This window comes from Azolla caroliniana, unplaced genomic scaffold (genome assembly GCF_043228905.1).
Source record: "Azolla caroliniana isolate FFs.n. ecotype wild unplaced genomic scaffold, voAzoCaro1.0.p SCAF_12, whole genome shotgun sequence".
Classification (NCBI taxonomy): domain Eukaryota; kingdom Viridiplantae; phylum Streptophyta; class Polypodiopsida; order Salviniales; family Salviniaceae; genus Azolla; species Azolla caroliniana.
The window spans coordinates 903,390-929,530 of NW_028230447.1; the positions used below are offsets into that span (position 1 = coordinate 903,390).

A 26,141-nucleotide genomic window follows, 5' to 3' on the forward strand; every position below is an offset into this window, starting at 1 on the left:
GGAATTTGTAGGAGTATAGGAATAACGTAGATCACAAATTTTCTATAAGGTTAGTGTATTGATTCCATTCAATCAAACAAATGTACAATGATGCAACAAACATTTGCGAAATGTGTCTTTCGTAGGAGATATAATGTCTCTTAGGTGAGGCACCGTCAATGTCTTTTAATATTTACAATTTATTTGTTTGTTTTATTATTTCATTATTTATTTTAACACTCTCCCCTAAGGAAATAATCAAAACACCATATCATTTTCGCCAACTTTAGAAAATTATGGTAGGCCTATATTCTTGCAACACAATAAGTTTTTTCTTTTCTTTTTAGACTTGAAATTGGATTCATAAGAAAATCGGTCCACACCGAGGTTGATGGCGTGAACTTTAACTCTATTTTTTTGTCTTCGATTAGCACGTCGCTATAAAACACACGATGCTTGAAGGAGACAATGTGTCGAATGGTGTCGTGGTCACTCATCGTTGGATTTCGTGTGAGCTTCACAGATGATTGATTCTCACGATGTAAGTCCGACATTAGTACTTCAAACAATTTGGATTTGTCGAAGTACTACCTCTTTAATCCAAGTTCCTTCCCTTGTGGACACACTCACTACTGGCCGTCGTCGATAGGAGTCGGAGATGGCTTGGCTCAAGCCTGACCTGAGCCGTTAAACTGCTTTTAAACGGTTTGGTGGTTCGACTCGGCTTGGTTCAGGTGTGAGCTCTCCCTAACCGGTTTGAGTTCGGCTCGCACGGCTTCAGTAGTTGGTTAGAAGTTAGAAGTCGAGAGAGAGAGAGAGAGAGAGAGCCTGCGCGCCTGTTCAGCGACCAGCACCTCCTTCTGTCGACTCTCGAGCTGCAGCCTGCACGCCTTCTGTCGACGAGCACCGTCTTTTACTTCTGAATCCTGAGCCCGGGCACTAAGCATCGAACACTTTTGCCATTCACGGTAAGTACTCCTGACTCACCAGGTCACTTTCACGAAGATCAAGCTTTCTTTTATCTTGATTTAATGGTGGAGTTTGAATGGCATCTTACTGGCCCCTTTTAACCATGGATCAATCACTTATTTCTCCTAGTTATATATTGCGTGGGCAATATTGATGATGATGATTCAACCCCCTTTCTCTCTCTTTTTTAATCACAAGAATCTGTCTTCTTTGTCTTTGAATCCATCACCTCTCTTTACTTGGTGTTTTCAGTATACATACATTTGACTATGCAAGATTGATTTCTTTAGAGCTAATTGCGAGATACATTTCCTTGGTATCTATCATTGGAAGCAAATTCCTAATAAATGTAACAGGTAATGCATGCCTAGGAATGATGTTCGCCTGCAATTTTGATTGAGTCAGATGATTAATTATCGAACACCACACCCTCAAATCCTGGAGGGAGTTTTTGTAGCATTCTTCAGGAAGAACATCATCAACAGCAATATTCATGGCCCCTACTGGTGCTGCTACTACTAGCAAGGTGCATACTTCGTTTGTTTTGTTTCTCGCAAACTCGGGAATAAATATCTGTTCTTTTTAACGGTTGATTATGCATTTTTTCTATCTTTCCAATGGTTGTGGCTACTTATTCAGGCATTTGCATTCCTGTGGACCCATGGGAAGGCAGAGAAACATGGCAAGGATTTGCACAACGAGATCAATTTCATCATTAAAGGGACTTACAATGATGATATCACTGGAACTAGAAGTATGTTAAGCTCATGCTTCAACCTCCACATCTGAATTCAATAAAATTTATATAATAAATATGTTAAGGTCGTGGCTCTACAAAATATGAATGGGGTTCTAGTTTAAATTTGATTTTGAAGACTGTATTGCTTTTGTTCTTGTGTGTATGCACGTCATTCTTCTTTTCATGATCCTCTTAGAGGTATTGAATGTAGAGAGATGGTTTTGTGATTCTCATTTTTTGAGACATGTGTTTAAACTATGATGGGTATAGAAAAATTACCCAGACGATACATTTTAATTTTTCTACTTTTTTGTTGAACACTGTTATATTACAGTTGTTGCATGTGTGAGGATGTGATTTGTTTTTCTTTTTCATCTATATTTTCTTTCACCTTTTCCTCTGTAAGAAAGTTTTCTGTTCTCTCTTGTGTATTAAAGCACTTGGGTTTGGATAAGTAAGGAATATTTTCTGGGTCCAAGATATTTCTCACAAAGTGGGTGTAAATTTTCAATCAATTTTTACACTGCATAGAGTTTTTCGGGTAGTATCGTAAGATCGCCAAAATAATAGATGTAGACTCACATAAACTGTAGCCCGCCTTATCAGTATGGTCTCATAACCTTTTGATCTTGTATATCTTTATTCCAACAGTGAACTCTCTGAAATTCTTTTTTTTTAACTTCGAATTGATGGGCTGCTTTCTTCAGGACGAGAAATAGTAAATTCAGTAATTGGTTGCTGTAAGAATTTTGTTTAGTTTATTATGCTGAGGATATAATTGATGTAACAATTTATTTCTAATCAGAATTCAGAAGTAGGTCCACAAAAACATTGGGCTTTGTCAAATCACAGAAGGCAACAGTCAACTTCCAGCCCCCACCTCCTGTTATGCCGGCAAAAAAATTCCACATATTTTGGATTAAGATGAATCAGGTTGAAGCTGTAACATCATTTCTTGAGGCATTGCTAAAGAGGCTTAACGAGCTTGATCGAGATGATGCGGAAGGTGATAAACTTTCAAGATCTAGATGCTCATGGACTTTTGGGCTCATATACCGTTCCAATGACAGAGTTACAATATGCTTACCTGGGTCTCCTGCAGTAGAGCGTGCATTTCGCCTTCCTCCAACTGAAAAAGATTTATTTAGTATCCTTTACTTGAATTTTCCTTTTTTGTAAATACAAGAATCTTTGTGATTGTGTGACAATGGAACTTATATACAATATTAGAAACCCTTGCATTTTGACTTACCCTTTTGAAATTCTGCTTAGATCGTTAATGCGTCTATGTACAGTGACTTATGTTGTGCTGTTTACCTGAATCATAGGGGCTGATACGTTGGTGTAGCAATTATGCTTCTTCATTGAAACATCTGGGAAAACATCTAGGAAGTCTTTAGGAAGAATCAGTACCAAGTTTGACAAAGTATATGGTCAACATGGCTGCACAACTCAAATGTAGCCGGGTATCCCTTATAGATATATACTTTTGCATGGGCATGAATTAAGTAGACTGTTGCACACAAATGAGTTCTGTTGCATGGTTGTAACTAACATGAACATGCTGCTGTTCTCACCATTCATTCAGCTCCTCTCTCTTTTCTGCCCTGAGACTTCTATATATCTTGCTTTGAGTGAGCCTCCCCTGGATTGTGATGTGAATGCTTATCCCTGGTGGGCATCTTTCTATGTGGATTACATGGATGGTTGTGGGATTGCATGCATGCACTAAGTATCGTATCCTTGGCCACCAGGGATGCATGCATCATTTTATTCTCCTTTTATTTCTCTCTTCTTTTCTTACTCTTCTATCATTTTATCTTGTCCTTGGCCACAACCCTAACACATTTTGGAAAGGATTCTTCTATGTTTTGACTTGGATGAAGATTGTTCACTTCGTCTTTTCAGAAATTTATTTCAACTCTTGAGTTTAAATTTTTCATTTTAAAGCTAATTGAGGAAACTCTTTCTGCCTAACTTCTCTGATATATTGTGTTCCCTATTACAACATGGATATTAAAACGACCATGAAAGGTTCCATATTGAACACAATCTTACTGCTTTCCCTTTACCATGACCTAAATCTGGAAAAACCAAGTGTTAAACATCTTCTTCAAATGATGACAGAGAGCACTCATGGCAAACAACATCGTACCTGGCAACAAACGGTGAGACCCAAACCTTTATTCAAAAAGTGAATTTACCTCAGAAATGTTTTATGGAATGCAATATTTTATAACGTTATGTTATGAGCATATATTTCTCTATGCACACTTTGAAAATAATTGAAGAACAGTATGGAATTAAAAAACATAGTAAGGAATGAAAAGATCGAGAAGATTATATATGTCTGTCTCTCAGGCTACCTATTCCCTATTACATTGGACTGCAGGACTTTTGTAATTCAACACAGATAATCCCTTTCAGACTGTTTGTCTTGTATTATGTGGATGAGAGATTCCCTGGTTATGTTGAAATAGAGTAGGCTTTAAGGGTATATTGTCGTTTGTATTCGAAGATTATCGATGACACAACAGAAATACATATTCGATTGCCTGCACCAGTGAAGCACATGCTACAATGCAAATAACTAGAGATTACATTGGATTGTATCATGTAATGCCATAGTTTATAATGTCTATATGCTATAATTGATCAAAAGAATCCTTCAGCGTAGTCTGTATGGAATAATCTCAGTACTTTCATTGTCTTGCTGGCAATGTCTGGTAATTTATTAACATCCTTATGCCCCTTCAACACACTTTCATACATAACATTCTGTTTTAGCTACATATTCAATATATAAACTTTTCTTCAACTTAATTAATGCTTTATAGTTGTTCTGCAATGGTGCATTATTCATTTGCCGTCATTTTTCTCATTACTGTTTCAATTATTGATGTATATTTGGCTTGTTTGGATGAAAGCAATTGATGATAATGACCTAGATGAGGAGTAGATGGGTAAAGGAATCCTCTCAATTCCTTTTCAACATCCCTTTATCAACCTCTTATCTAATAAATATGCAGAGCGATTTATCATAATAGAAACTGGAATTTCTTGTCTTCAAAATGGGTAGTTTGATGTATTTATATTCACTCAGTTGTACATTTATAGGACAGCAGGCTGAACGGATATAGTTCTACGGTGAGAAGGTAAATGCATCTGTCAAGGGGCATTATTGGGGTCATACCATTTCTGGGGGGTCAAATAGTGTGGAGAACTAAATGAACCTTCTGGTATGTTATGTTTATTTTTGAACATATGCTTAAGTATTGGATGGCAGATTTTTGCTACAATATTCAAACATAAAAATATTAAAAATTGTCAATGTATCCTAGGTTACCTAGATTTGTCTAGAATTTGAGAACTGTTCTCAGCATATCATCCTTTTCGTTTGTGATAGCTTTCATCTCGTTTTTCCTTTTCTGGTGGGATTTTGACTAGCTGATGAGATATGGATATACCTAAAGCCATTGCTAAACTTCCACATATCTCATATATGCCTAAATCAGATGTCACCTGTATAATTGTATGTTATTGTCTCCATTTTATCACCCATTCCTTCCAAGCTATAAATGTTAAAACTAGTAGACTCAAGTGTATGTGCATAGAAATTTCTTATTTTCATACCATTTTGTTTTATTCTTTATGAACTTGAAAATCCCATGAATATTTATCACTATATCACAGGTTCTACATATCTTAAAACTCAACAAGAAAGAGAAACGAAGATCCTTAGCAACCATGGTTGGACATTGCGCAGCATGCATCGCTAGCCATATATCAGCTTTAAATAACTGCATAATTGGTAATGACATTGTCCACATTTCCTATTGGATAATAATGACTCTTGGTTTTATTTTCCTAAATCAAACTTCTTTTTTTCTTTTTATGGTTAATGAAATTTGTTTATCTTTTATGTGAAATGTATTCCTGTCTAATTCATCTTTCTTTATGTTACCTAGAGAGAGCTTTTATGCCGTGTAATTCAGCTCTATGGCTTAGTTAAGAAAGAGTATTGTAATGCTGATATTGTAAAATTAGTCCAATGTTGTATTGGGATCTGAAGGTTCTCCCCATTAGCAACAGAAGTTATGGATTTCTTCACTATGTATCAACAAGAGACTCAACAACAATATATAACTTAAGAGACGTCAACGGAGGGGCACCTAGGTTACATTTGTCTCCTTGTGGTAATTTTCTACACCTCTAGTAGCATGACCTACCCATGTGTGACCGAATTCTTCTTGGGAGAGGAAAAGGTGGGATACACACGCTCCTACACATACCTAGGAGTAACATTTATAGGACCTAGGTTCTCCTTATAGGAGGCTGCTTGTGCCCGACTTTCTCATGGATATGCAGCCCTTGGTGCTCTTGAGAGACAATGTGCGCATTTGCAGTTCCAAGAGTCACAGACTAAGCTATGGTTATTTGATACACTTGTCACACCAACTCTTCTCTATGGAGTAGAAACATGGGGATCGAGTCATAACAAGGCAATTCATTGGAAAGATTTAGAGAGACCTTTAGTGTCAATGATTGCTCGCATGATAAGGAGCAAAGCATTAGTGCCCCACGATATAATCCGGGCAGAGATGGGAGCAGCACCTATAATAACCGAGGCATTGTTCCGATCAGTGACATTTATCCAACGTCTTTGGAAGCTCCCTAAACGAAGGTACCCAAGGTTGGCACTTATGTCATCAAGACAACTGGCTGAAAATGGAGACACTCATTGTTGGTATGCTGAAATGCAGCAATGGTTTGAGTCACATGGCATGAGTATAAATGCACTACCTCCGTTCCAATATAGCGTGGATTCTCCCCACCTAAATATGACCCAAGTGGAAAAGAATAGAGTGATCCGAACTGATATTATTAACTTGGAAAACAAGATAACATTGATCAGCCCCAAAATACCACTTGGTAAAAAGGTGGCCCACTATAAGTCGCACTTCTTACATACATCGGAGGATGGATTCGTCATCAGGCCACCTTATATGGACATACATCTATCCTATGCGCTGCGTAGTGTGATAGGGAAGTTGCGAACTTCATCACATCAGCTACAGATTGAGGTAGGCAGATATACACGACTACCTCTAGAAGAAAGAAAGAAAGAAAGAAAGAAAGAAATATTAACGTCTTTTAAGAGGCCAAAATGTCCTATAAGACCAAATAAGAGAGAATTTGCCAATTGTGTCATGAAGGAGTGGAATTTGAGGAACACTATGTTTGTCATTGTAGTGTCTTTTATGAAATCAGAGGGAGATACCATTGACTCTTTAAACAAGGCTTTGGCCCACTATGCAAGGTAATGGACCATGAGGACCAACAATGCCTAGGCCTTTTCTTGCTAGAGCTCAAGAGACATCGGGAAAAGTTGTTGAAGAATACAACCACACAAGCTCATCCACAAAGAACAATCACAACTTTCTTTAGCCCCATCACTCCTACTAATGCTACAAGTCAATCACGAGATACACAAATGGGCTCCAGACCAGGACATAACAAAGGGGTTACAATTGATCGGGCAATAGCAATTTTCCGTGCACATAAGCCCTGGCCCCATGGACCACGACCTCGACACCCTTGTCATCGACAGATAAAAGCCATTATCTCCCGCCATCGTAGGTGCTTCCCTCGCTTCGGAGACATTTCCATTTTGGATCGACCTATGCTAGAGATCTTTCGAAGAAAAAAGGTACAATAGACCTAACTTGAGAATCTCGCATGTGCCCAAAACCAGATTCCCTCGTTTCTTCTCTTTTCATCTTACTTACTTTTATATTTACTGTATAATATTAATTTATTTTGATTTGCTCTCAAAGACGAGACAACACTCAAGATGTAATCTCTTATTTGGTCTTATAGGCCATTTTGGCCTCTTAAAAGACGTTAATATATCTTTCTCTTTCTTTCTTTCTTTGTATTTCTCTGTGCTGCTAGACAACAACTACCCGTATATACCTAATCGAGATCAACCTCTCAGCTCCGATACCATGTTAGAAATATTGTGAATCGATTAGATAGGTATATAGAGTTACAACCACAGAGATGGATATATGAAAACAAAACTTCTATTACATATGAGAGTAGCTCACAATGGTAGTTCACCCATGCGCTCACACCTTAGAGCTTAGATGGGATCTGGACCAACTCACTCCAAAATTAGTGGGGACTGATGATCAATCCAACCACTGTGTAAGAAAGTGGATTATATTCTATGTTTGGTCTGAGTATAACATTAAATGTGCAAGTCAGTTGATAGTAGTGGAGATATTCCTTTTCTGTCAACTGACTTGTCATTTAATATGACCCAACTCCCTAGATACAGGCTAGTGCTAGATAGTACTTATCTTGAAGTCAATGGCACATACTTCAAGACTAAGTACATCGTAACTTGCACACTATTACCTATTACCTATTTCGCTCTTTCCTAAGTCCATTGTGTCCTACGCATCTGTAGTTTCCTAGATTAACACCTTATCGACCCATATGGTCGAGTTGCACACTAGCCGCTCCTCATTTGGGGCGTTATCACAAAATGTGCACTCTAAGAGCACATATGGGGATAGATTTACAACTTTGGGCTGATCATTGATTATATCCAACACATATCTATGCTTTGAGGTGCAGGGTAGATCTATAGAGGATGTATATGCAAAGAACGAGAGTGGGCTGGCGAAAACCAATTTAACAGGGAAGACAGTTGATGTGTATAGTTGTGAAGTATACAATGACATGCTAGATTTGGATTCTTCTAAACCCCTTGAGGAAGTCATGCAAGGATTATCAAGTCATTGCATATGGCAGCCAAGAATGCCTTTTCCCACATAACAGGCAATGCACCCAAACTTGGTAAAGTTATACCAAATAGTTGGTATGATAAAGAAATTGTTGTGATATAAGGAGATGCTTGCAACAGAAAGTAACTCGGGGAATCTGTACATAAATAAGCAAGAGCAACCTTCCAACACCTTGGGAGGAAGAAGAACTCATATCTTCTTCTATATTGCTTGTTCCTAGGAGAAGAAAGAGTATAAGAGCGTGGAAAATATTTAATGAAAGGAAACCTACGACACAATTGATCTTACCTCAGGTGTGGCATGAATATGGAAAGGTACTATATGATATCCTCATGCAGCTCTCATGTCCCCACCCACATGGCTCACATGAATCCATGTTGTTTACTCCAAAAAATGAAGGGAATGTCATTGATCAATTACAAATTGGGAAGGCTCAAGTTCATGATGGATTGGTAGATGACCACGTAATCTGTGCCCAGGATATCTTGCTCCTATTGCTAGCACACATCTTTAATAGAGATGTGTATGAAGGTTGCCATTCTTGCTGGACAGAACATACCATTCTGCCAATCTTGAAGAGTGGAGACCCCATGACTGAGCAATAATAAGACAATCATGATTGACCATTACTTGGCCAAATGATATCCTACAATCCTACAATCAGAATTTAGTATATGGGCAAAGAGGAATTGCTATAGTTATCTGGATAGGTAGGATTTCGAAAAGGGTTCACAAATTTGTATCACATATTGAACCCTTATCAAGGTGGGCAAGGCACATAAAAAGAGGATATATTTTTGATTTTTGGATTTCTGAAAGGCCTTCAACTTACCGTGTGCTTGTTTTATGCAACAACTAGAAGCCCTTTGTGATCCTGTAGATATGAAATGGGGAATCTATGCCCTGTATGAATCCATGTTAGGAAAAGTGGGATCTCCGAAGGGGTTGTCAGAGACTGACTATCATAAGAGTGAAACAAGGATGCTCACCATCATTCACTCTTTAGTCTCAATATAGATGTGGCTGTTAGAAATGTTGAGAATCGATTAGATAGGCATATAGAGTTATAATCACAAAGATGTATATATGAAAACAGTTATAATCACAAAGATGTATATATGAAAACAAACTTTCTCTTACATATGAGAGTAGCTCGCAATGGTAGTCCACCCATGTGCTCACGCATGGGATCTGGATAAGTTGACTACAAAATAAGTGGGGACAGATAACAGACACAGCCACTGTGTAAGAGATAGAGAGTGGATTATATTCTCTGTTTGGTCTTAGTGTCACATCAAATGTGAAAGTCAGTTGATAGTAGTGGGGGTATTCGTTTTCTATCAACTGAATTGTCATTTAATATGACCCAGCTCCCTAGATACAAGCGAGTGCTAGATAGTACATCTCAACTTGCCCACAGAATATTCTTCTAGGTGACCTGACTAGTCAATCCTATTACCCTACTCCCCTCTTTCCTAAATACATTCTGTCCTACTCATTTATGATTTCGTGCATTAACAGCTTATTGACCCATATGGTTGGGTTGCACAATAGCTGCTCCTCATTTGAGGTGCTAGCTCAAATGGCTAAAATTTTCTTTTTCAAAGTTCTGGTTATTGTATTTAGTTCTCTAAAAGGATTTTGGATGTGTATAACCTATATGAGACAGCGAGGCAAGTGATGATGAGAAATATTTGGAAAGTGAGTGCAAATATCAAATAGAAAATGTTTATGCTAATTTTATTGTTTGTCCTATTTAAAATAATATTACTCAAAAGATATGAACCATTAAGATTAGATTATTGCTGAGTCATGCAATGTTCAAGGAGCAGCTATTTTAAGGGTTGTGAATATGAGGTATTTATGTAGGTGCTGGATGGCTGTATTTGTGGCTGCAAGATTGTGCATTAGATGGGCATGGTGTAGAGATTATTGGAGTACTGCTAAAATGTCTAGATCTGATTCAAAAGGATCCTTCAACAATTGTGGCTCCATCTCATGAGCTTCAAATAATGTGCGTTCTATACATGATTCGTAGCTTCCTGTCTTTGGTATGTAAAACAAATCATTGTTCTCAATTTATTTTCAGGCTTATGTTTGTACAACTCGAAGTTCTTTGAGTAGATATTAAAGTACATGTCTAATTTCAAATAAACAGTGTTATCAGATAAGTAGTTGTGTCAGAACTTAAATTCGTCTAGTAACATAGTTTTATAGCTCAGGTTTTGTTTATAACTCGACCTTATATTGAGTTCTAAAATTTTTAGCAGGACATTTTTGTCCTTGGTTGCACTTGAGTTCTCTTTGTTACCATTTTAATGGAATTTATTTGGATGAGGAGAATTGTGTAGTTTGAATTTTAGTGCCATGTCAGAATGAATAGTTTCATAGATAGTTTTTTGGAATTAGGAATGTAAAAGAAATATGAATTTATTAAGTCTTATAATACAATAAGCTACATAATACCCCCCTGAACAAATATATGATCCCAAATCTTGAGTATTATGTACTCATATTTGTTTTAACAAACAGACTTTCGTATGTGATACAACTTATTCTCAATTAATCAATGCGGTGAAAGGACTTATGGGTTGGCCTAATCCAGTTGGTCACCATGTTATAGAGACATACAATGCCATCAATTTGGAAGGCAAAGCTCCTGGTACGCGTTTCAAATCTTTTGACAATTGTGACATGCAATACAACCTGAAATAAAGTTATGATATAATAAATCAATCAAACTATTTTAAAAATAAAGGAAATCTAGATATATTATATTGATTGGTTAACTAGTTGTATTGATAGTAGTTGTGATTATTGTAAGAAAGGGAAGAACCCAAAAACATAACATTTATATAATAAAGGTTACAAGAATACAAGCACTATGGTGCAAAAAAGAATTAAAATCTCATAAGGTGATCCTAGAGGCATAAGTGAAAATTTTCCATAATGAATAAAATGCCTTGGTTTTTGTGGTTTCCGAATATACATCACTTATAATCCAGTCAATGGAATCCTGAAGTTGTTCTTGGATACCATGTAATGTATGCATCATCACTGCCCATGTCCGCATAATAATAATAATAATAATAATGAAGGTAGTCATTTGTGTAATGGATGTCCTTGGGATGATTCATGACTTTTATGACCCAATTTTAACATGTATACATACAATACACTTAATGAAAAAAGTAAATAAGATGAAAAGAGATGAGGGAATCTGGTTTTCGGCACATGTGAGATTCTTAAGTTAGATATATTGTATCTTTTGTCTTCGAAAGATCTCTAGCATAGGTTGATCCAGATTGGAAATGTCTCTGAAGTGAGGGAAGCACCTATGATGACGGGAGATAATGGCCTTTATCTGTTGATGACAATGGTGTTGAGGTCGTGGTCCATGGGGCCGGGGTCTATGTGCATGACAAATTGTTATCGCCTGATCTATTGTAACCCCTTTGTTATGTTGTGGTCGGGAGCCCATTTGTGTATCCCTTGATTGACTTGTAGCATTAGGAGTGATGAGGCTAAAGAACGTTGTGATTGTTCTTTGTGGATGAGTTTGTGTGGCTGTATTCTTTAACAACTTTTCCTGATGTCTCTTGAGCTCTAGCAAGAAAAATCCTAGGCACCGTTGGTCCTCATATTCTATTACCTTGAGTAGAAGGCCGAAGCCTTGTATAAAGAGGCAATGGTATCTCTCTCTGATTTCATAAAAGACACTATAGTGACAAACATAGTGTTCTTCAGATTCCACTCCTTGATGACACAATTGACAAATTCTTTCTTCTAGAGGTGTTTGTGTATATTTGCCTACCTCAATCTGTAACTGATGTGATGAACTTCGCAGCTGTCCTATCACATTGCACAGCGCATAGGATATATGTATGTCCATGTATGCTGGCTTGATGATGAATCCATCCTCCGATGTGTTTTATAGTGGGCCATCTTCATACAAAGTGGTATTTTGGGGCTGATCCATGTTATCTTGTTTTTCAAGTTAATAATATCTGTTTGGATCACTCTATTCTTTTCCGCTTTGGTCATATTCAGATGGGAACAGTCCAAGCTATATTGGAACGGGGGTAATGCGTCTATACTCATGCCATGTGACTTGAACCATTGTTGCGTTTCAGCATACCAACAATGAACGTCTCCATTTTCAGCCAGTTGTCTTGATGACATAAGTGCCAACCTTGGGTACCTTTGCTTAGGCAACTCCCAAAGTCGTTGGATAAATGTCACTGATCGAAACAATGCCTCGGTGATTATAGGTGCTGCTCCCGTCTCTGCTCGGATTATATCATGGGGCACCGATGGTTTGCTCATTATCATGCGAGCAATCATTGACACTAAAGGTCTCTCTAAATCTTTCCAATGATTTGCCTTGTTAAGAGTCACTCCCCATGTTTCTACTCCATAGAGAAGCGTTGGTGTGACAAGTGTATCAAATAACCACAGCTTAGTTTGTGGCACTTGGAACTGCAAATGTGCACATTGTCTTTCGAGAGCACCAAGGGCCGCATATCCATGAGAAAGTTAGGCACAAGCAGCCTCCTGTAAGGAGAACCTAGGCCCTGTAAATGTTACTCCTAGGTATGTGTAGGAGGGTGTGTATTCCACGTTTTCCTCTCCCAAGAAAAATTTCGGTTCTGATCTTGTTACCCATGTTGAGTGGTGTTAAACACCATCACTTTATTTTTATCCATGTTTATTGACAAACCTTTGTCCATACAAAATAGTTTTAAGGCATTTAGATGTCTTTGTTGTCCCTTCGGAGAATCAGAAATCAGCACAATATCATCAACATATAGTAATATTTGTATAGCTATACCTGCTGGGCATGCTCCCGAACCCCCGAATCTCTCTATGTAATGTGATACCTCATCTATATAGAGACCGAAGAGAGTGGGTGATAGTGGGCATCCTTGCTTCACTCTGATGGTGCTAGCCACCGCCTCTAATAAATTCTCGGAAGACCGCACTTTTCTTGACACGGATTCATAGAGTGCATAGATTCCCCATTGCATATCTATAGGAACACCAAGGGCTTCTAGCCGCTGCATAAGCCGAGCACGTGGCAGTGTCAAAGGCTTTTCGGAAATCCACAAAGCAGCAATAAATCCTCTTATTATGGGCTCCGCCCTCCTCAATAACAGCCCAGAGGGTCAATATGTGGTCCAAGGTTGTGAACCCCGTCCGAAAGCCTGCTTGTCCAGCTGAACGGCAGCCATTCTGCTCTGCCATATACTCAATTCTGATTCTAGAATCAAGCATATAGTTTAGCCAAGTAATGGCCAATCATGACTGTCCTATAGTTTGTTGGCCTCATGGGGTCTCCATTGTTGAGGATTGGCACAATGGTATGCTGAGTCCATCTAGTAGGGAAACCTTCACACATGGCTCTATTAAAGATGTGTGCTAGCAATGGGAGCAAGGTGTTGGTTCACACCATACTTATGTTGGTGGTTCACAATGGATTGGAGTCCACTTATTGGGATTGAGAGTGAATCAATATATAATATAGACCATAATCAATCAAATCCAACTTCAAGATGATTTACCATACATGTTTGATTAAATCATTCTCGAATGCGAATGCACGTATGATACGTATAGTTCATTCTATGTCCACAACAATACACATCAATTGTCTCGCAAGTAAATCGATACTTAGCCAGCCTACTCTCCTTAGCATATACATCCCTTGAACATCCATCCTTTACCTCGAAGCATAGATATACATGATCTGCTGCCAAGCCAATAGGTCTACCCGATATAGTGAACTCTTTTATTTTAGGTATGAGAGATGGAGATCCCATTAGATAATTGACTGTGCTTGCACCTCCTTTTGGGTTCCAACATGTCAAAGCATCCGATCCAGGCCATTGTGACAATCCATTATATATCACAAATCCATGCACACTTCCCAAGGCTAGAAAGTGTTTGCCATATTCAGTTACAACACTCATATCTTGAGCTTGTCGCTTTAGACCAACCGCTTCTGCCATAACTTCTCCATAAACAGCCTTGTTGATGTGTTGATGTCAAATATAGTTGTTTGTTCATCCTTGGTTCGTGCATTAAAGTCTCCTAATAGTATTATATCCCCCATAGTAGCAAATTTTATGGTATCATCATATAATGGTAGATATGGTGATTCACCTAGAGGTGCAAACCTTGAGTAGGCAGGTGGAAAGTAGCAAATTGCAATATATAGCTCCCTAGGATCCCCTCTTATGATTCGTATCCACATGTAACGTGCATCTACGTCCTTATGGACAACATGCACTCTTATCATGGAGCTCCTTTTTGTATAACACAGCCACTCCTCCTGAACCTCTAGTGCTTCTTGGTGTCCGCGGTTGGGGACGACATATTGACTCCCATCTATATCCTTGTACATCAGGGAGTTTGCAACCCATGCACTAGTGGGTCTCTATATACATAGAAATATCTGTGTCTTTGAAGGTGTCTTGAAAATATCCGACATCTGTCTGTAGAGAGCTGTTGCAATTCCATATAGTCATGCGTAGGGTCTCATAGGCCATATATCATCATGCGATTCTCTTCTTTGCAATAATGACCTTACCATCTCTATATACAACTCATTTTCCTTCCTGTCTTGCATCAAGCACTCATGGCATATTTTCTTTGCAGTTTGCCACTTGAGCTGTAGTGAGATCATAAGTATATTTCCTTGCCCTTGAGTGCCTTTCTTTTAGATAGGAAAGCTTTTCTCTTGTCAATATCCATGAAGCGGATAATAAGGGCTTTAGCTCTAGACTCATCTCTGCCCACCCTCCACGCTGAAGCAAATGGAATATTTGATGCCCCAATCTTTGTTCCAAGATACCTCGTATCTTCTTGTGGGCTTCCTTTTTCGGCCCAACCAACCACTTGTACATGCAACGCACGAGATTTCCTCTTGGTTACTTCTTCTAATGTAGGATTCATCATTTCCATCCTATCCAGTGATGTTCCTGTTTGCTTTTTCACTACCTCTATCCAAGGAGCATTTGCTTTAATTTCTTTTTGGGCATGCTCAACTTGAACTTTGGCATCTTTGGCCATGTCTGCCCATGTTTGCATTTCCTTAGTGACATTGACTTTAACTGTAGAGATGCATTTTTCCATTGCTTCTTGTCTTTTTTCTAAATCGACTTGTATAGTTGCTAACTCAACCTTATTTGAGGAAATTGTGTCATGTCATCCTTGAGCTCTAAGTTTGATTTCTTGACATGGCTTGTTATGTCTTTCGGCATTTCTTCTAATAACTCAAACTTGAGAGAGGCATACAACTCTGTTTTCTGTTTCTCTATCTCCTTTTTCACTTCTTCTTTTAGTGCTCTTTCTATATCCTCTATGATAAGATTGATCTGCGTAACAAATTATGTTTTCCATTTTCGACATCAAATGGAATGTCAAATGGAGCTTGTGTTTTGGGTGCCTTATGCGCCCTCTTAACGCTATTCGGGCTGCTTCCATCCCGTCCTTTTCGTCTATGGTATCTTCTTGGGGTCTTCCATGGATCTGGACCCTCTTCGTGTGTGTTGAGATCCATATTTTTATTTTCTGTCCATTCAGACTCCATGGTGTCTTAGGACAGCAGGTACAGGGTATGAAATGCATAGGGCAGAGCGAACAATATAGATTTCAGGAATTCCTAATCGGCAGAAAACACAGAGGATCAGACTTGGCAGAAAATGCAGAGAATCAGATTTGGCAGAAAACGTAGAGGATCAGACATTGCAGAAAACGCAGACAAACATGGCCATTGTTCAACACTGAGGATTAGGAGAGAGGGAGAGAGAGGTGGCATGCACTTGCAATGGATGTGTTTGTCATGGAATATCTATGGTAGGCCCCATAATATCCCAAGAAAATATATCACAAATTCCGAATCAAGATGAAAGCTCACACAATAGTCTTGGGCTGATGGTACACGTTCATGCTTTTTTTTCTCTGCTCCAATCCTTGACTCATTACTCAGTTGTTGTCATCATTAGTGTTAACTCATTGCCACTATTGGAATCAGTCCATGCATGCATAAAGGGGATAATAATGCATCAAAATTCTATTGTGTTAAATATTTACAAAGTAGAAGAAACCTCATGATTAACGACAAACGCAAAGCAAATGGTAAGGAATTTCACTCTCCTCATGAGCTTCGGCCAGTTTTCCATCTTGCGATAGCTGCATGTGTGTCTCTTTCCTAGACTCTACTTGTGCAATGTCTACTACTTGAAATTCCAAATGTGTGGGATAAACCACAGAATTAGCCTTGATTACTGTCTACATTGTTGAGTTCTCCTTCAGTTTTGCATAGTCATACGACCTCTGATCAAAGGTAGGTAGCCATCTTTAAGTTATTGAATGCTCATTTCATTCAATTAAGGGCCGCGTCTCGGGAGGGTCTGCTACATTACAGTTGAGGTGCTCTCATGTATAGAAATTATGAATGTATTAATTGTTAATGTGTTTACTTGATTCATTTTTAGAACTATGGAAAGACATGTTTATTTAAGGCATATATTTAATATTGGAAGCTATTGATGCCATCCCTTTCATGGCATTTTGTAATGAGAGTGTTTTCTCATGTCTTTACTTTTATGCAGGGTATGCACTTCAACACCGATTCATGGTGAGTGATGTACAATTCATACCTAAAAGAAAAAGAGGTAGTGAAAGTTCAGAAGGCAAAAAGAGCAGATCTATTGTTGTGAACATGACTTGTCAAAATGGTGCCCTATTTCAATCACTTCTACAATGTGATAATGCTCGTCAAGCAACACCTGATGAAATTATAGATGCAAAGCTTCTCATTAGCCTGTTCATCCTTGAAAATTCAGGAGCTGAGAATATGATTCAAGATGGAAGGAATTCCTGGCTATGGAAACTACCAGCATCTATAGTAAAAATACTTTATGATGCTTTACTTGAGGTTATAGAAGATGCAAGCAACTCCAAGCAATTGAAGGATGCAATAGATATCAGGAAAATTCGGATAGGGGAAATATGGCGAGATCTTGAACAGACTTACATATTAGGCCAGCTCCCGCAACTGGTACCAGAAAGAAAACTACCATCAATAGAATTTCTAACAAAACGGTTTGTAATTCTGTTCTTCACCATTGTCGTTTATTGTGTTCATTTCTAAATTCATGACATGATTGTTACTTTAGGGTGCAAGATATCAGCTTTGTATTTTTTACACCAGAGCTAAAATGGAAACCTGTTAGTACAAAGGTAGTAGAAGTTCATGCCCAACCAGGACCGATGCTCGCTCGTTACAGCAAAACAGGTGCAGAGGATCTACTTATGGATATCATTGCAAAGGAAGAAGAGAATGGAAAAACAGATTCTACTCATTTAGTAAAAGAAGTAGTTCAACTGTTACTAGGAGGTGGGGATGGCACATTGCATTACATACTAGCTGGATATGTGAGTTTGACATATTCTGGAAAGCTTGCAGGTAAATGCATATATGATTCTGATACATCGTTATGGGATATGCATATCCATGTGTGGTGTGCTATTTCATAGCCAATATCGCTCATCAAGTTAATGGTATTTTTTTAGGTGGTATGAAGATGTTGAATGCTGCTAGTTCCATTGACATACTCTTTTATCTAATTCCACTAGGACAAAATAATACGTTGCCCACATACATAGCTCAGAGAGACTTGTGGTATGATGCAACTCTCTATCGGCCACTGATTGATCAACTACCCATGGTACCTCACATTAGTCAATCCAAAGCTGATGAGGCCCAATTTGATATTACATCGACGCCAACTAAACTCCTCACACGGCAAATACAAAATTACCTCATTGATGCAGCATGCATTTTGAAATTAAGTATATATAATTGTGAAGGATGGTATCATAATGGAAACCAAAGTTACCATTGCACAATACCCTTTCTTCTCAGAGCTGAAATGGGAATTCCAGCAGCATCAGTTTCCGAACATAAAGAGATGAACAGTCCCCATCAGGAATCCATGCCACGAAGGCCACTTGATCCTCTTAATGAGGATTCATTAGCTCAATTTGCATCAGTGTACTCTTTACGAGCAAAAGTAATATTCAAACCTATTGATTGGGAAGGTAAAGAGGGAGAGGAGAAGGTAAATGTATGCTCTTTCACTGCAATTCAAGCTATTAATGTTCCAAAGCCTTGTGACAGTCGTTTGGGACGTGACCCTCGTAGTCGTTTTCTCGATGTATGTTTGATGGATGCAACAATGGCAAATAAGATCAAGCATCTTGATGAGATTGTGAATTGGGTTAGTGCTTACAAAGTGACTTGGGTGATTGTGGAGGCACAAGATACTTCCCAACCTTTTGATGTTCTGCTTGATGGTGAACTTTATGGACCATTTTACCGTGTTCGGCTAAGTTCATGTCCTCATCCCAGCAATAGGCGTTTTGTACTCAAATTTCCTGTTGCGACATACTGGCCTACGCATATCTCACGCACATCTTTTTAAATCTAAGATTTAATGGACTAGGTTAACAAGAATTAGTTGATCACACTAATGTTCAAAGTAACTTGAGCTCATGGACAATGAGATAAAATATCTAGTTTGAGCAAGATTTCAAACATAAAGCTAAAAAAACTAGGTAAGACATGGCTAGCTCTTGTACACTGAAGCATCGTTTTTCATGATGACACACCTAATGATTGACACTTTTTAACCAACTTGATCAATACTAACTTTTCCCTCCACAAGCAAGATATTTAAACACATAATTTTTGTCCACAACCATGTGAGGCTTCTTGTTAACATTGTTGTATCCTAGATCCAGAAGTAAAGGAAATTGTCATCCACTTCTCAAAAAGTCATGAATATCTTATGTGAAAGTGAATTCATAAATCTTCAATTACAAAGCATTATGTGCCTTGTATCTTATGTACTATCTTCATTCACAAAGCATTATCTACCTTTGAGGTATACCCAACTATTTTTAATTTTGATTCTTTGCTTTGTATTGCTAGCAATTGTGCATACAATAGGGCTTTCTCTTGAAAGAGCAACACCATGTTTCCCAACTTGATATGCCACAAACATTCACACTTGACATTACCATAATGCACACTAAAGAATTATTGATTACCTTATTGAGCAATGCAAGTGTTTACATACATTCATCTTAATTACATTGATGCCAATGTTCTTCAATCTTCATTCACGTCCTCTCAAATCTCTTAAATCTATATTTTCTACACTATTTTCTTAATTCATCTATTCATAATAAGTGAATCAGAGACAATACATTGGGCTAGGAGTTTGTTTGGTATACATTTTTCATCTCACTCACATCTTGCCTTTAACAATGGATAACTTGTTGAGACATCCTTTGACTTGGAATTTTCTCCTCTGATGCGAGAGGTTTTTTGCTTGGTAGTTGCCCTAGGCTAAATTGGGGTGCTTTGGATGCATTAATTGCATGTAATGTTCTTTCATTGGGATGTCATGTTATGAATCAACCGTTACAATATTTATCGATGCATTCAGTTCGAAGAGGTGCTATTATGTGTAATGATATGCAAGTGGCATTGGGACAATTTATGGGGTCATGGTCCCCCTCAAGTAATAAGATATGGTTTGGTTATTTTTCTCCTTTAAAGGTTATTTTAGGAGCTAAAGTAACTAATGCTACGAATGATGCTATGTATTTTAATGTTGATGAGGATGGTAGGTTGTGGCATGTATACTCTGCATCAGATGTGTGGATGTTTGCCAACACTTTGGCTATTTGAGTAGTTGCAAGATCAGGGAAAAATGGTCTTTAGATCCACCCTTTCAAGAATGCTTGTTGTATTACTCATTGTGGGTTTTTTTAAAAAAACCTCTTCATAATTTGGAATGGGATCCTGCTGATTATCAATGGAAAACGCCGAGTTTTGGTGAAAATGGTAAACATTTGGAGTTTTTCCAATATTCGGTTAAGGTAGATAGAAATTTGTTGTTGCAATCAAAATATAAATGCCCTACTGTCATGAAGCACTAGTTTGAGAATAATGTGCAAGAATTACAACTTGCAAAATTTTGGAAATGATTGTGGAGCATGCATTTGCCGAATAAAGTTATTTTCTTTCGTTGGTTGTTGATTCATTATACTCTTCCTGTTGGTGATTGGTTGAGACAACATCAACAATATGCTTGTGGATTGCATTATGGCGCACCTACGAAATTGATTTTGCATGTGTTTTGGTTATGTCCTAAGATTGAGAAATTTTGGAGTAAGTTGTTTTTATTGTTGAGACAACACTACTCTCGTTCAATATTCTCTTAGGGCACAATATTGTGGGGTGTCCTTCATGGAGAGGTTATGAGGTATGAAAGTACGCATGCTTCTCATGTTTTTCGGTTTTCTTCTGGACACCTCTCTCTCACCTTGTTTCCTTCTTCTATTCCACGGTTCAGATTTAAAAATCTTCTTTTCCACGGTTATGAGAGAGAGAGCAAAGTGCATAGCTAAATGCTTAATCAAAATTGCAACCAAATGATGAAAGGGCCTTTGTTCTATTTTCTCATAAATGTGATGGAGTCGTTAGTGAATATGATGACTAAGAGGAAATGAATTATGATTCATGACTCCAGGAATATTAGTATCATACTGGCATTAGACAATGTGTACATACTACAACAAAGTTGGATCTGTGACAAAGGATTATCCTATATTCCTGAACCAGTTTAAAACATACCTATTTGTCTTTCAAATTTTCATATATCAAGCACAACCCTTCCTAAAAGTTTATTTTTAGTCCATTACTAAAAGTGTACCTGATGCAATGGATTCTAAATTTGTGGCCGAAGATTTGATGCCCAATATCTGTTTCTGAACTTCCAATTCCTCTTTTTCTTTTAGGAACGAATTGTACATCACTTGAATAGGTATCAAAGCGCATACCCTGCATAAATGTTAAGACATGAGATTACACTATCATTACAAAATGCCATGAATGCCTAAAAGGAAAGACATCAACAACCTCCAATATTAAATATCTTTCCATGTCTCTAAAAAAGAATCAAGTAACCACATTAACAGTCAATACGTTCATATTTTACATATATGAGAGCACTAGTAGTAGACCCTCCCTAGGGACATCCATTAATCGAATGAAATGAGCATTCAATAACTTAATGCTGGAAGTTTATCTTTGATCAGAGGTCATATGAGTCTATTCTTCAAAGGCCGAGAGGTCCCATCAAAGTGTAAGTCATAAGATAAATAAGAAAACTATAATAATGTCTTCTCCTAATTCTGAAATTTCCAAACAATCATCTTAAATATTGCCTCAATCCATAACTAATAGATAGTCTTCAGAAGGAGAAATGCAGCAGACAGGAAAGGAAAAGGCCGCATATGGCGCAAACAGTGTGACCATAAATAACAACAGGTGATCCAAGCACGAGCAGGAGGTCGACTGCGGACCAATATATAACAACAGGTGATCCTTGGTAGTGCAGGTACAGGGGTTTGATTTAGGGTTTGAGATTAAATCAATCGGAACTTCGTCATACTCTGTACGCGGCTTTCTCTCGGAGGAAGCGGGATAACATACTCGATATTCAATTCATGTCTCGAGGATGTTACCACGTGGAATTTGCAAGCGAGGAGCCAGTCACAAGGCTACTCACAATTAAGGAGGTGGGCGTGGAAGGTGCGTGGTTATCTTTTCGTAAATGGTCTCATAATGTTAAGATAGATGACATATTGCAGGATCAAGAGTCTAGTATAATGGTATTTATGGCGATATTCCCTGCATTGAGGAAGGAGTGGAGGAATGTTCTTCCTCGTATTGGGGCTTTATTAGGTAAGGTCATTGCTACGCGCAATGGACAGGTGGATGGGGTCCCTATTGTTCAGTTGATCGCACCACGATCTGTTCGGTTGCCGACAACTATTGCTTTACCTAACTTACTTATAAATAAATCACCGGTTGTGCAAAAGGTATATTATCAAGGTTTGCCTAATCAATGTTTTGTGTGTCGGCATTTTGGTCATTTAAGTCGAGATTGTCAGAATCAACGCCCGAATGATGAAGTACATTCAACTACTCGACTAAATGTTAAGAATGAGGTGATTATGACAGTTATAAGGCTTGTAGAAACACAACTATTCGGAAAAGATGGAGAATTCGTCGAGTTTGGTCAGCTATTCCTATAATGTTAAATGTAGGAGTTGAGGTCAGGTGGAACTACGTACCACCTTGATGGTTGTTCCTGCCACCGACACCATTCTTACTACAAACAACATGAGTTAACATGGACGAGGCGGTTGCGGCATGTAGGAAGGCTCTTGGAATGTACAAGGATTTTAGCAGGAGTCGGCAGAAATCTTGAGATAATTGGAGATAGCGAGATGGTGGATGTGGACATGACAAAGCTAGTTTTATGTTTTTATGAGCAGGATGAGTGATGTTGGTGTGGGGGATGAAGCATATTATTATGAGAAGGTGAGGAATTTTTTACACTCATCTTTTGACTGTCAGTACAGGATTTGCTCAGTAATCGACATGGCAAAAGGGTTAGTGAGATGCTGCAGATGTGGGCTGAGTTAAGAAGATGTTATGGTTCTCATAGGTTGAGGGATGATGGCGATGGGGTTCGAAGCATAAGTGTCATGACGAGAGAATGAGTGGTGATGGTGTGAGGGCTAAAGCAAATCATGAGGGGATGAGGAAAACATTTTTCACTTATTTTGATTGTTATTTGGACAGGACCTTGGTGGATTTTAGTGGTAATAGGTGGAAATTCTTCAAAGATAATCGGAGATAGTGAGATGGTGAATGTGGACATGACGAAGTTGGTTTTCTGTTTTTGTGAACGGGATGAGTGATGTTGGTGTGGGGGATGAAACAGATTATTAGGAGAAGGTGGGAAATTTCTTTTTTCACTCATTTTTTGGAAGTCACTACATGATTTCGCAGTAATCGATGAGATGGCAAGAGGGTCAGCAAGATGCACTTCAAATGTGGGTTGAGTTAAGAAGAAGTTATGGTTCTCATAGGTTGAGGGATGATGGTGGTGGGGTTTGAAGCACATTTGTCATGATAGGAGGATGAGTGATGATGGTGTGAGGGCTGAAGCAAATCATGAGGGGATGAGGAAACAATTTTCACTTATTTTGTTATTGGTACAGGACCTTGCTGGTAATTGGCTAGATGGTTGATGTGGACAGAATGAAGCAATTTGTCTATTTTTATGAGTGATGATGGTGGGGGGGGGCCGAAGCAAATCTTGAGGGGATGAGAAACACACGAGACTCTTTTTGTTGTTATTTTTACAGGACTTTGGTGGTAAGTGGCGAGATGGTTGATGTGGACCGATCGAAGCAGAATTTTGTTTTGTGATAAGGTTGAGTGAAGATGGTGGGGGATCGAAGCCGATTTTCTTGTTGAGGTGAGGAGGACATAGATCATCTTGTTTTAGGGAGATTCATTACAAGTACATTTTCAATGTTAGTGGAGATGAAGGACATGCTCGTTGCGATATGGGAGATGATAGATGGGGGCTATCCAAGGCGGCCCATCACGTTTTATCCCAAGCGGCAGGTGCATCATGTACTATTTTCGTGTCTTCAACTGTTACAGTTGAAGAAGATCTTGTTGTATAAAACATTTGACAAATAGCAACAGCCTTACCACCATGATATGTATTCTCTTGGGCTGTAGGAATTTGGTTATATGTTGAGTATGGATAGAGCGAAGAGCTTTAGTATATGCGGAATCACATTCAGCCAATGTTGGCTGCAACATGAAAGGTTTTTAGAAACCATAACAAGGGCTAATTGAAGATGGGTTTCAGACACTTCATACTACAGATATGGTCTCATGGAATCCTAGCTTGTTGTAGCAAAGATGGTGTTGGCAAAGGCTGAGTCTTGCCAAATGCCATCGTTGATAGTTAGTCCTTTTTTTGATGATATATATTATGGAGTGGAAATTATTATGTACAATTTGTACATTGCCTTTGGCATTGTTAATTTTAATACCAATGGAGCATATTTTTTATTGAAATAAATAAATAAATATTGCCTCAATCCGGCTATGTACTTCACAATTAGCAACACCGAACCGAACCGCGAAACTGTGGGCTTAACGGTTTGAATGGTTCGGTTCGATTCAAGTTCAGGTTTTTTTTAACGGTTCAGATCAATTTCAACAGTTAGAAACCACTTTTTTTAAAATTATTATTATTAAAACAACCTTTTCATTTTCAAGCTTTATTCTCACATTTTAGAAAAAGCTTTCAAATTTTGAAAAATTAAAATTAATGAAATATTTTAAATTTTGAATTTTGAACTAAGTTGAAAATTGAAACCGAACCACGAAACCGCGGTTTTAATGGTTTCATTTTCTTTAAAACGGTTTGGTTTAACGGTTTCGTGGTCTGGTTCAAGTTTCAAATTTTTTAAATGGTTCAATTTTGACATTCTCAAACTGAACCGTTGCCGATTGTTATATGTACTTGTGTAAAAAGTGTAATGTATCATTTGATAGGAACATTCTGTGATATTTAAGATATGGAGTGAGGGTATATCTTGAAATTGTTGATAAACTCATGCTATTGTGAATTAACCAAATTCCATCTTCCTCTTTTATGTACATGTGACCTTAGGGGTTATAGTTAGAACTTAGGAATCGGTAAGGGTTCGGTTTCGGCTTAACCGTTTTGGCCTTGTCCAAACCAAACCACTTAGCTTAAACCAGTTTGGGAGTTTCCAAACCTAGACCGAACCTGTTCTTAAACCGGTTTAGGTTACCATTTGAAACAGTTTAACGGTTCGGTTTAGGCTTGAGCCGAGCCATTGCCGATTCCTACTTAATGGGACAAAGATGAAGGTTTTATACGTGTTTATGAATAACCCAAAAGAAAAGCTCGGTCTGCATTGTTGGATAACACCTAACTCGTCAAGGAATGGTGTGTTTGCGCACACGTGTTGTATGTGTTGGAGAGAGTGATGCATATATGTGTGGTCATCTAGTATGCACCATTAATTAAGAGAGAGGTTGCATATGTGTATTCTAGAAGGTGTCCCATTATATAGAGCTCCAATATATGTAGGAGTTTTACGTATAGAGTCAATGCACATCTCTCCTATCTCTAACCAATATACAAATTTTTTCTTTGTAGTGTAGCATGCGTGCTTGATACTTTCAATAACTAAAAAGATTCAACAATGGGATTTGTAGATAGGTTAAAGATGAAGTTATTTATTTATTTTTATGCAACATTTGCACAAAAGTATGTGTTTCCCTATGTAAGTAAAATCTATGTGTCGTTGACAAGTTCAAATTGTGATCCAAAGTAATAATACAGCCATACGATGTGCAAAGCACAATACGATGCACTTTCCCGTGTTCTTCTAACATTTGAAACATATAAAAACTTGTGTTCTTTTTGGGGCTGCCCTAAGTGAAAGGCTAAAGCCCACGAGGTAGTGTAATTATTTCTCTTAGTGATAAAATAAGAACTTCTAGTTTCTTTTTTGGATATCCATGTAAAATATGTTATTTCTCACATGTCAATAATTTCTCCTTTCTTTATTATATAGTTATAATGTCCCCTTATTCTACACTTTTTTAGGCATAAATTCATGTTTTAAAACATCTGTGAAGCATGAGA

General features: G+C 38.0%; 1 protein-coding gene and 1 pseudogene across 1 annotated transcript; both read left to right on the forward strand.

Moving 5' to 3' along the window:
• The first annotated feature begins 819 nt into the window (after positions 1-819).
• On the forward strand, positions 820-19,204 carry LOC147856723 (uncharacterized). The gene is made up of 11 exons (XM_087328356.1): positions 820-947; positions 1,320-1,474; positions 1,588-1,702; positions 2,493-2,834; positions 3,701-3,855; positions 5,381-5,498; positions 10,372-10,553; positions 11,035-11,164; positions 17,118-17,610; positions 17,685-17,974; positions 18,082-19,204. Exons 2-11 carry the CDS (start codon positions 1,442-1,444, stop codon positions 18,990-18,992), a joined length of 2,769 nt encoding a protein of 922 aa, XP_087184482.1. The 5' UTR covers positions 820-947; positions 1,320-1,441; the 3' UTR covers positions 18,993-19,204.
• LOC147856724 (uncharacterized) lies at positions 5,908-9,519 on the forward strand (annotated as a pseudogene).
• Positions 19,205-26,141: the final 6,937 nt, after the last annotated feature.

Coding starts and splice junctions, on each gene's coding strand:
- LOC147856723 (XM_087328356.1), top strand. CDS start 1,442: ATGGCCCCTACTGGTGCTGCTACTACTAGCAAG. Junction 5,499..10,371: donor TTTAAATAACTGCATAATTG/GTAATGACATTG, acceptor GTATTTATGTAG/GTGCTGGATGGCTGTATTTG. Junction 17,611..17,684: donor ATAGAATTTCTAACAAAACG/GTTTGTAATTCT, acceptor TTGTTACTTTAG/GGTGCAAGATATCAGCTTTG.